Source organism: Borostomias antarcticus (assembly GCF_949987555.1).
Source record: "Borostomias antarcticus genome assembly, chromosome: 7".
Taxonomy (NCBI): domain Eukaryota; kingdom Metazoa; phylum Chordata; class Actinopteri; order Stomiiformes; family Stomiidae; genus Borostomias; species Borostomias antarcticus.
In genome coordinates, this window is record NC_140240.1 from 26,149,030 (window position 1) to 26,160,660 (window position 11,631).

General features: G+C 44.5%; 2 protein-coding genes across 2 annotated transcripts; one reads left to right on the forward strand and one right to left on the reverse strand.

Moving 5' to 3' along the window:
- Positions 1-705: 705 nt before the first annotated feature.
- Positions 706-2,635, forward strand: cdkn2d (cyclin-dependent kinase inhibitor 2D (p19, inhibits CDK4); the record flags this gene model as incomplete). Its single annotated transcript, XM_084440586.1, has 2 exons — positions 706-846; positions 2,246-2,635. The coding sequence occupies 2 exons, from the start codon at positions 706-708 to the stop codon at positions 2,633-2,635; spliced, it is 531 nt and encodes a 176-aa protein (XP_084296712.1).
- A 5,184-nt stretch (positions 2,636-7,819) lies between these two features.
- On the reverse strand, positions 7,820-10,926 carry LOC311310919 (volume-regulated anion channel subunit LRRC8C; the record flags this gene model as incomplete). The annotated part of the gene is made up of 2 exons (XM_084440515.1): positions 7,820-10,111; positions 10,786-10,926. The coding sequence occupies 2 exons, from the start codon at positions 10,924-10,926 to the stop codon at positions 7,820-7,822; spliced, it is 2,433 nt and encodes an 810-aa protein (XP_084296641.1).
- Positions 10,927-11,631: the final 705 nt, after the last annotated feature.

Here is an 11,631-nt window from a genome sequence, read left to right on the forward strand (position 1 = left end):
GCTCCGCCTTGTTTGCCATATATGGAGTGCTAGCACTCATAACACAAGCGCTGATTGGTGGAGATATTTTCTGTCTGAATGTTTGGAAATGTTGGTTGGGCAAACTGTACTAGCGTAGTCTCAGCGCGCAAATTAAAGGTCCTGCCGCCTTGGAAATTATTAAACATTACCCAGCTATTTATTTGTTGTGATTTATTTGAAAGTCATTGTTGAGCAGCAGAAGGACAGGAAAGTAACGTCCGGGAGCTCATGATTGACAGGTAACCAAATCTCAAGTGAGTTTAATTTTCCTTTTAGACTGCCTTGCAAGCTAACGTTAGCGCATAATTAGCTCTACTGTCATTAGCGAACGTTAGCTAGTCTAGCATTATAGCCAGGTACGCAATAAAGACAGTAAAGTTACAGTGGGTAAGCATAACTGAAATACTTAAAGATACATATTGTTCACGCCTTGCTTCATCAAGTTATCTACTTTGTTGAACCTCACAAATTAGCCAGTTGTGTCAGTATAAATGCTAGTTAGCTAGCGCTAGCTACGTTAGCTACCTAGCTAGCCAGGCTGCTACACAACCAGCTCATACTTTAGCTAGCCTAACGTTATCCACATTGCTTAACAGTTGATGTAATTTAACTACTTAACAAGTTATATAATGTCCTTCTTCTTTTTTTTCTTTTTTTTACAGGGAAAACAGAACGCCTTCCACCATGGTCCTGAGTCAGACCGACGCGGGCAGGAGTTTGACGGCTGCCGCAGCCAAGGGGGATACGAGCGAGGTCCGGAGGATGCTGGAGGAATGCAGGGTGCATGCCGACACTGTCAACGAGTTCGGGAAGACGGCTTTACAGGTCATTTCACCAGTTCAAAAACCAACACACACAGAATCAGAATAATTGTTTGTTTTTTTATTGCCATGCGATTTTTCAACATACTAGGAATTTGCTTTCGGTCGTGGTGCTTACGGAGACAACATGATTGGAGGGACGAGGCAGGACAGTGCAGTGCAAAGACAGGACAAGGAAGTTTACTGGAATGATGAACAGAATGAATTGATTTATGAGCTGAGGGAAAGTTATCCTGGCAGGAGACTCTGGGTGTGGCAGAGTCTCTCCCAGAGCTCAGCAGGCCCCCACATGGTACCTGGATAGTAGATGGAGGAGCTGGAGAGCAGAAGTGGAGATGGGGAGGGAGTGGTATACAAAAGCAAGCGAGAACAGGTAGGTTTGGTGGCTTTATAAACTGGATAATTGTCTGGAAGCTACCTTGTAGGCATGGTGGTAACCGGTGCGTCTAGTTGAATTGATTGTCTCGGTGTTCTCTCTCTCCTCCCGAACTCCATTTGTCTTCGCTTCAAAAAGCTAGCTAGCTCACATTCAAACTGGTTTGAATTTGTAGAAAATAAACACCATCCTGCCCACGGATTAGTTTAGTTTATTCGGACAGATTGCTCACATCATGTTCTGTCTCTTATTTCCTCTTGAGGACAACCAGGTTACCAAAGTAATATCCACTCAATCATTCTTCTATCAGTCTCAGTGTCTTCCTGTATGGGTCTTGTTACAGTGTCTTGGTTCGCTGTTTCTCCCTTGAGGTATAGTGTACAGGACGAGTGTACATGGAGTATGTTGTGTCTTCCTACTTCACCCCAGGGTTCCCACGGTCATGGAAGTCCTGAAAAAGTCATGGAATTAGAAATTTCATTTTTCAGGGCAGGCCTGATAAAATATCCCAAATATTTCTGGAAAAGTCAGAAATGTGAAATTTGATGGTTCTAGCAATGAATTTGGTTTGTAAGCTTATCACATTAATGTATATTTGTAATTCTTCAAGTTGTAGTCCACATTTATGTTCTCAATTTCACAAACAACAAACGAATCTCAAGTTTACATCATTATATAGTAGTTTTAATATTAAAATTCTGAAATATAGTAATTGAAATTGGTTAAGTATTAAGAAAAAATAATTGAAAAGTTTTGTAGTGTGACAGGTGTGTCGGAGAAAGCCAATGGCCAACTTTAGTAGGGTGAAAGAACTCCCCTACACTGCCTTCTTCACTTACAATGAATCAATTTAATATGTACAATGTTTTGGTCGTCTTTATAGATTAAAATTAGTGGGATCCCAATGTCTTTCCCCCTCTCTCTTTCTCTCTCTCTCTCTCTCTCTCTCTCTCTCTCTCTCTCTCTCTCTCTCTCTCTCTCTCTCTCTCTCTCTCTCTCTCTCTCTCTCTCTCTCTCTCTCCCTCAGGTGATGATGATGGGCAACTCCAACGTGGCTACTTTGCTCCTGGAGCATGGGGCTGACCCCAACATCCAGGACCGGCGAGGAGTGACGCCAGCACACGATGCGGCACGCACCGGCTTCCTGGACACTCTCCGGGTCCTGGTGGAGTTCGGTGCCTCCGTCAACACGCCGGACCAGAGCGGCGCCCTGCCCATCCACGCCGCCGTCCAAGAGGGCTTCCGGGATGTGGTGGAGTTCCTGGCTCCGAGCTCCGACCTCAAACACCGCAACACCAGGGGGCATACGGCAGTGGACGTCGCCCGGGAGTCGTGTACGCCCGACGTGGTGGAACTGCTGGAGAGGCAGCTGGACACCTGTGTGTTTCAGTCTCACTCCACACCCACACCTTTATAGTTTGGCAATTGAGTTTCTATGAGACTGGAGCAGGACATATCCCCTACCCATCCCCCTCTCACCTCAACCCAGCCCATATACAGTGTCCTCTCAATCCTGGTGACTTGAATTTATTACTGTGAGGGATGATTTTAGTAACGGGGAGAGTTTGGCTTTGGTAAAGTTACCAACCGACCGACCATTTCTGTCTTGGCAGCTTACCAGAATCAGTAATGGGTGGACTTGCGGACACCTGTTTTTGCACAGAACAATTTAGGCACCTTAAATGGTAGACATGTTCCCTGTGGATGGGGAGTGCACACTTGTAAATAGATTTTTTCTGAGTTTCTTACCGATTGCATTATATTCTTCCTGATTTGTTTAGGAAATGTAACAGTTGATATTTGGGGATTTAAAAAACAAAAACAGAAATTTGAAACAAGAAATTTGACATGGCGTACCATGATGATTGCGCTTTGCATAGTTGTTTGTCTTTATTGCATTTTCTTGTTGTATTCACATCTATTTATTTATTGAAATACTCTTATGAACTATTATATATAGCTAGATTTATTGTGGAATGTTTTAAAATGTTATTTATACAAATACTTACTTTTCTATTGAAGGACGGACGCACAAAATAAAGTGTTTAACTTTACCTTTTGTTTTAATTCTTCTTTTTTGGAAACTTTAGGCTACAGCCAGACAGCAATACGGTTTGAACTGAATCTGCTTTGCTGTTCATAGCATCTTCAAGAGAAATTTTGTTCTAATCTATGACCACAAGGGGTCAGCGGTCAACTAAAGAGCAAAACACTTTGAATTGCAGGTGTCATTTGAACACCCATTATATATACTTTTCTGTAACATATTCTCACAGGATGTACTCAAAAGGTAATCATATCCATATCATAGACACATCATAAATTTGCTTTCATTAAGAATGTGTCAAATCTAATATAAATCACACCTACTGCGTTTTTATGGCAACACAGACTGTTAGCTACTGGGTACAGTTGCTAACCAGAGCTAGCAATGTTCATTGTATCCTTCATTCGACACAACATGCACACAGTGTTCAGCTCCAAGGTGAGTCAACAAGGACATTTTAAAATTGCTCTACAAAGGAATGCGCTGAAGAGGGAAAACACAGAGGTCAGATACTGTATCTGGAATGAAACAGGACTGAATGAAAAAAAAAGTTTGGTACATGTTGGTCTGATGTTAGTCTTGTTTGTTTGGCACAGTATACTAGAAGCACAATGGGGAGTTTTGTTTGCCTTAGGCACTACATGCCAAATTTCACCTGCCGCATAGGCTACTGAAAGAGTTGTGACTCTACTTTTGTCCCCTTCATCCTCTTGGCATGAATCACATGTCATTAAATTACAGCCTTAATGAAGCCCACTTGGCTCAATCAGAGAAGAGTATCAAGTATTGATTTAATAGGCAGAGACAAATACCATTTACAGGGTTACAATTACATACAGTCACCAGGCAGACTACTGAGAACAAACAAAGGCTACTATAGGCGTGGCACCACTAACACTATACTCACCCTAGGCAAACATTGTTATGGTCTGATAACAGAATAGATCAGAATGGGCACACCCAAAAATATGCTTCATGTACTGGCCAAGAAGGGAATATTGCCTTTCACAGACACACACACACACACACACACACACACACACACACACACACACACACACACACACACACACATAGATACCTCATTACATTACATTACAGTCATTTAGCAGACGCTTTTATCCAAAGCGACTAACAATAATTGCATTTAACGTAGGAAGAGCCAATGTACTACTACTTGCCAGAACTCACAAGTGCATCTTCTTTCTAAAACAAACAAGTGACTAAGAGCATAATCTAGTGCTGAAGGAAAAGTGCAAGAATCACAATCTAAAGTACAGTGCAATATAATATAATAAGTGCTTAGGTGGGAGGATTGTTGTAGTACTTCTTGAAGAGATGAGTTTTGAGCCTGCGACGAAAGATGGGCAGCGACTCTGCTGTCCTGACATCAGTGGGCAGCTCATTCCACCACTGCGGGGCCAGGACAGAGAAGAGCCGTGACCGTGTCGATCGACCGCAGGAGCCTCGGAGTGACGGGGCAGCCAGTCGCCCTTATGTTATGCTTATGCACTTATGTTAGTTTGCTTTGAGTCATGAAGGGAAATCTATACTGCCATTGTACTGAACAACATGCTCTATTAAAGTCATTTGAGTGAATTGTATTGTACCTGTGTTATAAAATATGACTGGGACCATTAACCACACAACAGCACACTCATCTTTCTCACTCTGCCAGGATTGTTGCGCCAGGGCCAGTGACTGAGACTATTGATTTACATATTTGGCCTCCCTCCATGAGAAAGTATTCACATCAGTCTCCAATCAATAGTGGAAGGAGAAAGAGTCTAAAAGGGGAAGCTGAAAGTTTTCTCTCAACATGAATTGTGCAGATATCAAGCTTCTACTCTTGACAGTATTTTAGGCTATCTATTGGGTTTGTATGAGATAGGCCTAGTGGTTCAAAAGTATGACATGATAATGTGATACAAGGTTATTAACTGACGTAGGATTTTCCACCATAGGGTTAGGGTTAGGGTACCTGCACATAACATTCCATTACATCTGTGTTTGGGTGGTGATGCCATCTGATAAGACAATCAATCATGTGCAAACCAACACCAAATCAGTTCTGTTACAAAGTAACTTAAACACTACACTGTTGGTGAACATTAATGTAACATTGACCTCCTTGATAATATAGGGCACCTTTTATGTTCAGAGTCATGGGATAAGAGCCCATCGACACTGGGACAAAATGAACTAGCCTTCACACAGGCATAAGAAGTATCTTTAGAGTGACAAGACCGGCCTGTCTCTGTTTTGCATTAGGATGACCAGACATTCTGGAACACACCACCAACATGACACCCCAGTTGAAACAATAGACTTGTCAACCCGTCGCAAACACACCTCAAACTGCGTGGTATCGACACCACTCTCTTTGGTTCGTCTAAAGGCCTTTGTGTCAGGGTCATGAAGGTCATAATAGTAATTGTGTCTCACCCAACCGGGTCAAAGGTCACTCCTGTGTGTCATTCCTAAACTAACTAGTAAGTTGCATCAGAGAGCCCAGGAAAATGTTGCATAGTAAATGCTTCACTTCTAAAGTAAATTATTGAATTTAGATTTAGACTGGGTGTACATTGACTTTAAAGCAAGAGGCTCTGGGCGCTTATAAAGCAATACATGGACAGTTTATGAAGAGAACCCCCCCTCCAGTATACCAAAATCCCTTTGAGGAATAATGGTAAAGTGCTATGGTATGTATAAAGCTACAGTATGGATAAAACTATGTACTGTATAAAGCTATGTATAAAGTAAATGGAGTCCATTCATTCATCATTATCACTTCCTGATTCAGCAGTGCAGAATCCTACTGTATGTATGTCAGGCCTTGTAAGAGCTCAACTCCCTGTTCTCCCAGTGACTCTGTCACTAAGGCAGACTAAACGTGAGAGGAGGCGGCCTGATTGGCATGATAACTGCAGGCACACACACACACACACACACACACACGCGCACACACACACACACACACACACACACACACACACACACACACACACACACACACACACACCAGCCCGTGTGACCAACCCGGCTGTGCACCTTAGGAAATTTCCACTGGGTGCTTTCTCTCTCTCCACCCCCTGTCAGCCCCCCATCCTCCCGTCTCAATTCTAATAGGGGACAGGTTTACCAATGGCTGAGTGTTTGGGAGTGTGGGCAGGGCAAGCCTGGGTGTATTTGAGTATTACTGAGGTATGTCCCAGGATCCACTGATACCATCCCCTGTCATGGAGACGCAAGTCAGGACAAGACTCCACTCAGGTTCAACTTACAGCTGCAGCTTGGGAAGAAGCTGAAGTATAGCAGCAAATTACTACCACAAAATGATGGGATATATATTTCAACAACACCCCAATTAGCAAGATGATAATAAAAAAAAAAAATATATTTTTATTTTTAACCAGTGATTTGAGTTAATATTTGTGTAATGTGTATAACATCTCCAAGTCTCAATGTCTCCAACTACAATACTTACTGTCTACTAAGTGATGTTGTCAACAACCTCATGCAAACGTAGGGCTGCACACACAGGTAGTAAAACACAATGTCGCAACAAAAAGAAAGGAATAAGGACATCTGCCCTGTTCAAAGTGCATTGTTACGTACTGAACCACAAACCACAGTCATCGGTGCAAAACAGTACTACTGCATTGACATTTGGAGACCTTTCATTTGTGTATAGTACTACTTGCAGTATGCAGTTCAAATTCACATCATCAAAAATAACATGGAGTCTAGTAACCACCCTGGTGTGAAGAGGTGGAACTCCCAAGATACTAACATTGAAAGCATTTCACACGGGTTTTGTCTCATCTCCAAAGAGAAGAAACACAAGCCTCTGTGCTGTATCAGACAACACTTACAGTAGTACTGCAGGCTATTCATGCAGCTGAAACCTGTTGAGCAAGATTCCTTGCCCATCCCTTTGTGCCCTGTGGTAGGAAGCAGTTGAGGTAAACAGCAGAAAAATTATAAGACTAATCCCAAAACACTCTTTTCCGATTATACAAATTCAGCTGAAAAGACAAAGACATAGGGTACTTTTATTTGTATGCCTCGCTCTGAACCATATCCAGGTCTTTACATATTTGCTATTGAATAAAAGTGTAAGTTTACCACAAAATACCTTCATTTTCTCAATTTCCCTGTAAGGTGTCATCTGTGAGTCATTCAACAACATCATACTGTACACATAACAAAATCTGTTACAATAGTATCAATTTATGTGCAGTCCTCAATACCTGTCGAAAGTATCTGCATTCAAAACTGAGACAGTATTGGTATTCAGAAATGTATAAAAAATGTTTAGTTATGAGATGTTTGAGATTAACTTAACCAAAGTATGTTACACTTTCTAATGATTATTCTGCTCGGATATTAAGGCATCCCCTTTTAGAGTTGCATCCTTGTTTTCTCATAGATCTCATGGATTAAGCTTTCTCTTTGTGTCCTTCCAATCCAGAAACAGGCACTTAAGGTTATTTTCCACAAAATACCTGTTTCAACCACTCTGTTGTTTGCCACGAATAAGCCGTCTACTCCTCAACTCTCAGTCATCCTGCTTCGTATGTCCGACGGTATTTGATCCAGAAGGTTCTCCTCAACTAGCATAGCACTGAGCTTCAGTAAGGGACAGTCCCCAAGCTCTGAGGGCAAATACTCCAGGCGGTTCCCTTTCAGTTCCAAGCGAACCAGCTGGGCCAAGTTACCCACCCTGGGGTTAAGGGATGACAGGCAGTTGTTCTCCAAAGACAGTGTCTTAAGCCTCTTGCAGGAGAATAGTTCCTCCGGAAGAGATTCCAACAAGTTAAAGGCAGCTGAGAAGTACTGGAGACTCTGGAGAATGCCGACTTCAGGGGGTAAGGATGTGAGCTGGTTGTGGGAGAGGTCCAGGTGCCTGAGCTTAGTGCAATAAAAGAGTCTAGAGGGCACCTTGCGAAGTTTGTTCCAGCTGACGTCCAGTGTCTCCAGCGAGCGCAGCTTGCTGACATGCTCCGGGATGTAGGTGATGGAGTTGTGCCACAGGCGAAGCGTCACCAGACGCCGGCAGTGCTGCAGGCTGAGGATCTCCTCCACCGTGGCCAGCTTGTTTTCCCTCAGGTCCAGCTCCTGCAGGCTGGCCAGGCTGAAGACGGCGCTGGGGATGCGCTCCAACCCGCAGGCCACCAGCTCCAAGGAGGCCAGGTTGGTGAGTTTCTTCAGGCTGCTGAAGGCCTGGAGTTTCACCCCTTCATTGTAGATCGCTAGCCTATGGAGCTGCGAAGCCACGTCCCCCACGCTCTGAGGTATCTTAGTGAGCTGGCTGCGGAGAGTGAGGACCCGTAGAGCCTTGAGCTCTCGGAAGGAGTCCAGAGAGGCACTGCGGGAAACCTCGTGAGTCAGGGGTCCGCTCAGGTGCAGCTCCTCCAGGTTCTGCAGGGTGTACATCCACATGGGCACCTGCTCCAGACCCTCGAAGGTGAGCCGGAGAACCTTCAGTCGCTCCTTCAGGTGGTTCAGGGCAGCTACCTGAAGCTTAGCGGGACAGTGGATCAGCACAAGTTCCTGGAGAGACCCTAGCTGGGCCACACTGGGGGATATGGTGACGTTCGTCAAGAGTTCTAACTTGAGGGACTCCGTCTCTGGAACCTCGAAGACGGTGTCGGGAAGCCCTGGCAGCATGAAGAGGTGGAGCTCCAGCCGGTTGCTGGCATTCCGGGCGACACGGGCGCGGAGCTTCTTGACTGTCCACTCGTGGTTGAGGTTGACCTGGCGAAGGCGGCTCTCGCTGACTTCTGAGAGAAAGACAGCGAAGCGTTTGGAATAGAGGGCATCGTACCTGTCGCAGAGGTGCAGCAGGAACGCAAAGTCATTCTTGACATCCGGAATATCATTGATACCGGTCTCCAATCGGACCTGTTCAAAGGAGTACTCCTTGAGAGGCCGATGGAACAGCCAATAGAGCGAGTAGATGCATAGAAGTCCATAGACCCCAACAAAGCAGATATAGCAGTAGGCCAGCTTAGAGAAGAGATGAGCTTTATTGTGGTTACAGCAATAGATATCAAAGCCAGTCAGATCCGGAGGAACCAAGCACCGAACTACAATCTCAATGTTGGGCACTAGGGCGGCGCTGTAGATAGTGATCAGGAGGAACTTGAAGACCTTGAGGGACGTCTGCAGCACATACATCAGATAGAGGAGGTCAGCCTCCTCCACGTGAGTCCTGAACTTCTTGACCTTCTCAAACAGAGCCTTAGCCTGCTCTCCTTCCTTCTTGTCCAGCAGGGAGGCAGCTGGCTGTAGCTCTGGGCTCTTCTTTTCTGTGTTAGACTTGACCGAGGAGGATCGCAGTAGCCCGACCGTCTCCTCCTCCGCCGGCGGCCCCGTCTCCGGGGCGTGCTTCGACATCGTGTTCTTCCGCCAGATGACCATCTTCTCCTCGCCGCGCTCCTCCGACACCTCACTGAGCGCCCGTGTGGTCCAGGGCGAGTCGAAGCACTGCCCCAGGATGATGACGAAGAGTTCGATCTTGCTCGACGTCCCGGGGAACTTGAACCAGAAACTGCTGGCCACCATGAAGATCATGGTGTGGATGACCACCAGGTAGGGGAAGTACTTGCCGTACCAGTGGACGGCTCGCTCATAGCAGTAGTGGTTGACGAACACGTACTGGTGGATGTCCAGGTTGTTCTTCCGTCCGGTCACCTCGCGGATAACGGGGCTGTGGGACTTGGCCAGGGAGTGCTCCCGTGTCTCGTTCTCGCCATAGCCGCGGATGTAGCTGCAGTCGATGGCCTCGGGGGTGGGGCTGGATAAGTGGCTAGGAAGGCAGGAGATCTTGTCTTGTGTGAGCTGAGGGGAAGAAGCAAGAAAAGCAGAATGTGTGTTATTGAGAAAGACAGATAATGGAATATATCGCTATTTACCCTAGGATTTTTTTTTTTCTCCATTTCTGCTCTAGTTGATACCAAACTGTAATAAAAATCAGGAGGCAAGATGCCACATTAAAGACAGAGTTAGTGATTCGATCTCATGCTTAACTGGGCCAGACAGGCCAGAGGGTGGATGCAGAGTTACACTTTCACTGTTTACTTTAACTTAGAGGTCAGATTCAAATGTTTCGGTAAGTGGCACTACATTTAGACAAAGACCTACTTATAATGGTTTTCAGAATAAGAATTCGCTTTCCTCAGGGAAGTTTCTACTTTCATTTTGAAATGCCACATTTTAAGGTATTAGGCTTATGTAGGTCATTTGACTTGTTGATTCCTCACATTTGAGTTTTTTAACTAGGCTCTTTTTTTAACGAAGCACATTAAAGGCTTTGACATTGTGGAAATGAAACAGAGGGTATTATGTGCTCTATGCATGAATAATCACAAACATGTTAATCTGCAACACAAATACTGCTTTGCTATCTATTTGCTTACACCTAATGACATATTGACTGAGAGCCGCTCCCCCAACCAAATGTTACAATGTAGTAAAACTGGTCAGTGCATGTGGTTGGTGTGTGTGAGCCCCACCTGTAAGGTGCATCCGAAGACTCCGATCATGAGCATGGCAATGCACAGGTACTCAGAGAACACATCCCACCAGGGCTTAAGAACCCTGAAGCGGGGATTCTGTTCTGAGGCAAAATTCCGGAACTCGCCAACTGGGATCATCTTGACTACTGTTGTCAAAGCAAGGAAAGAAGGGACATTATTAGTCACTGGTAAAAGATGAACCCAAACAGAACAGCTCCATTGTACAGTCAAAGATTTGCCACCATTATGACAAGCTCATTATAGATCAAAGCTAATGTACCTTAAAGCATCTGCATCTAAAGACGAAGGACATCGGCGGTCAAAGACCCTACTTTGTGCTGTATTTAAAACTGTATCAATGAACCATGCATAGGAAATGATAGGCCAGCCTGCCTTTCAAATACTGTAGAACAAAGTGGAAGAACTGGTTTGACAACAATGGCTGACCAACAAAAAGGACAGGGTTTTAGGGTAGGGATTGCCTACAGTAATCTGAGAGGTATTGAAACATTGATCAAAATACTTTTGCCTACTGTAGTAATTTAGTCTTCTTCCTGTCATGTTTATTTCTCTGTCAGTGTTTGTCTGAATTTGAGGAGGACATCTGTGTAGGCCTACTGAACAAATTAGGCTACAGTGGTCCATTGCATTTTGTATTGACAGAACACAATTGGGACAGACAGAATTTAAGTGAAAATGTAGGCTATGTGAATTACTTACTATATGTTTCTGTGAAAACCTCTGGAGGAATTGTTTTTGCTAAAAAAAACTAAAAAAACAACCTAATTGTACACAGTATGACTTCCTCATGACACATTGATTCCTGTGTGTGTGTGTGTGTGT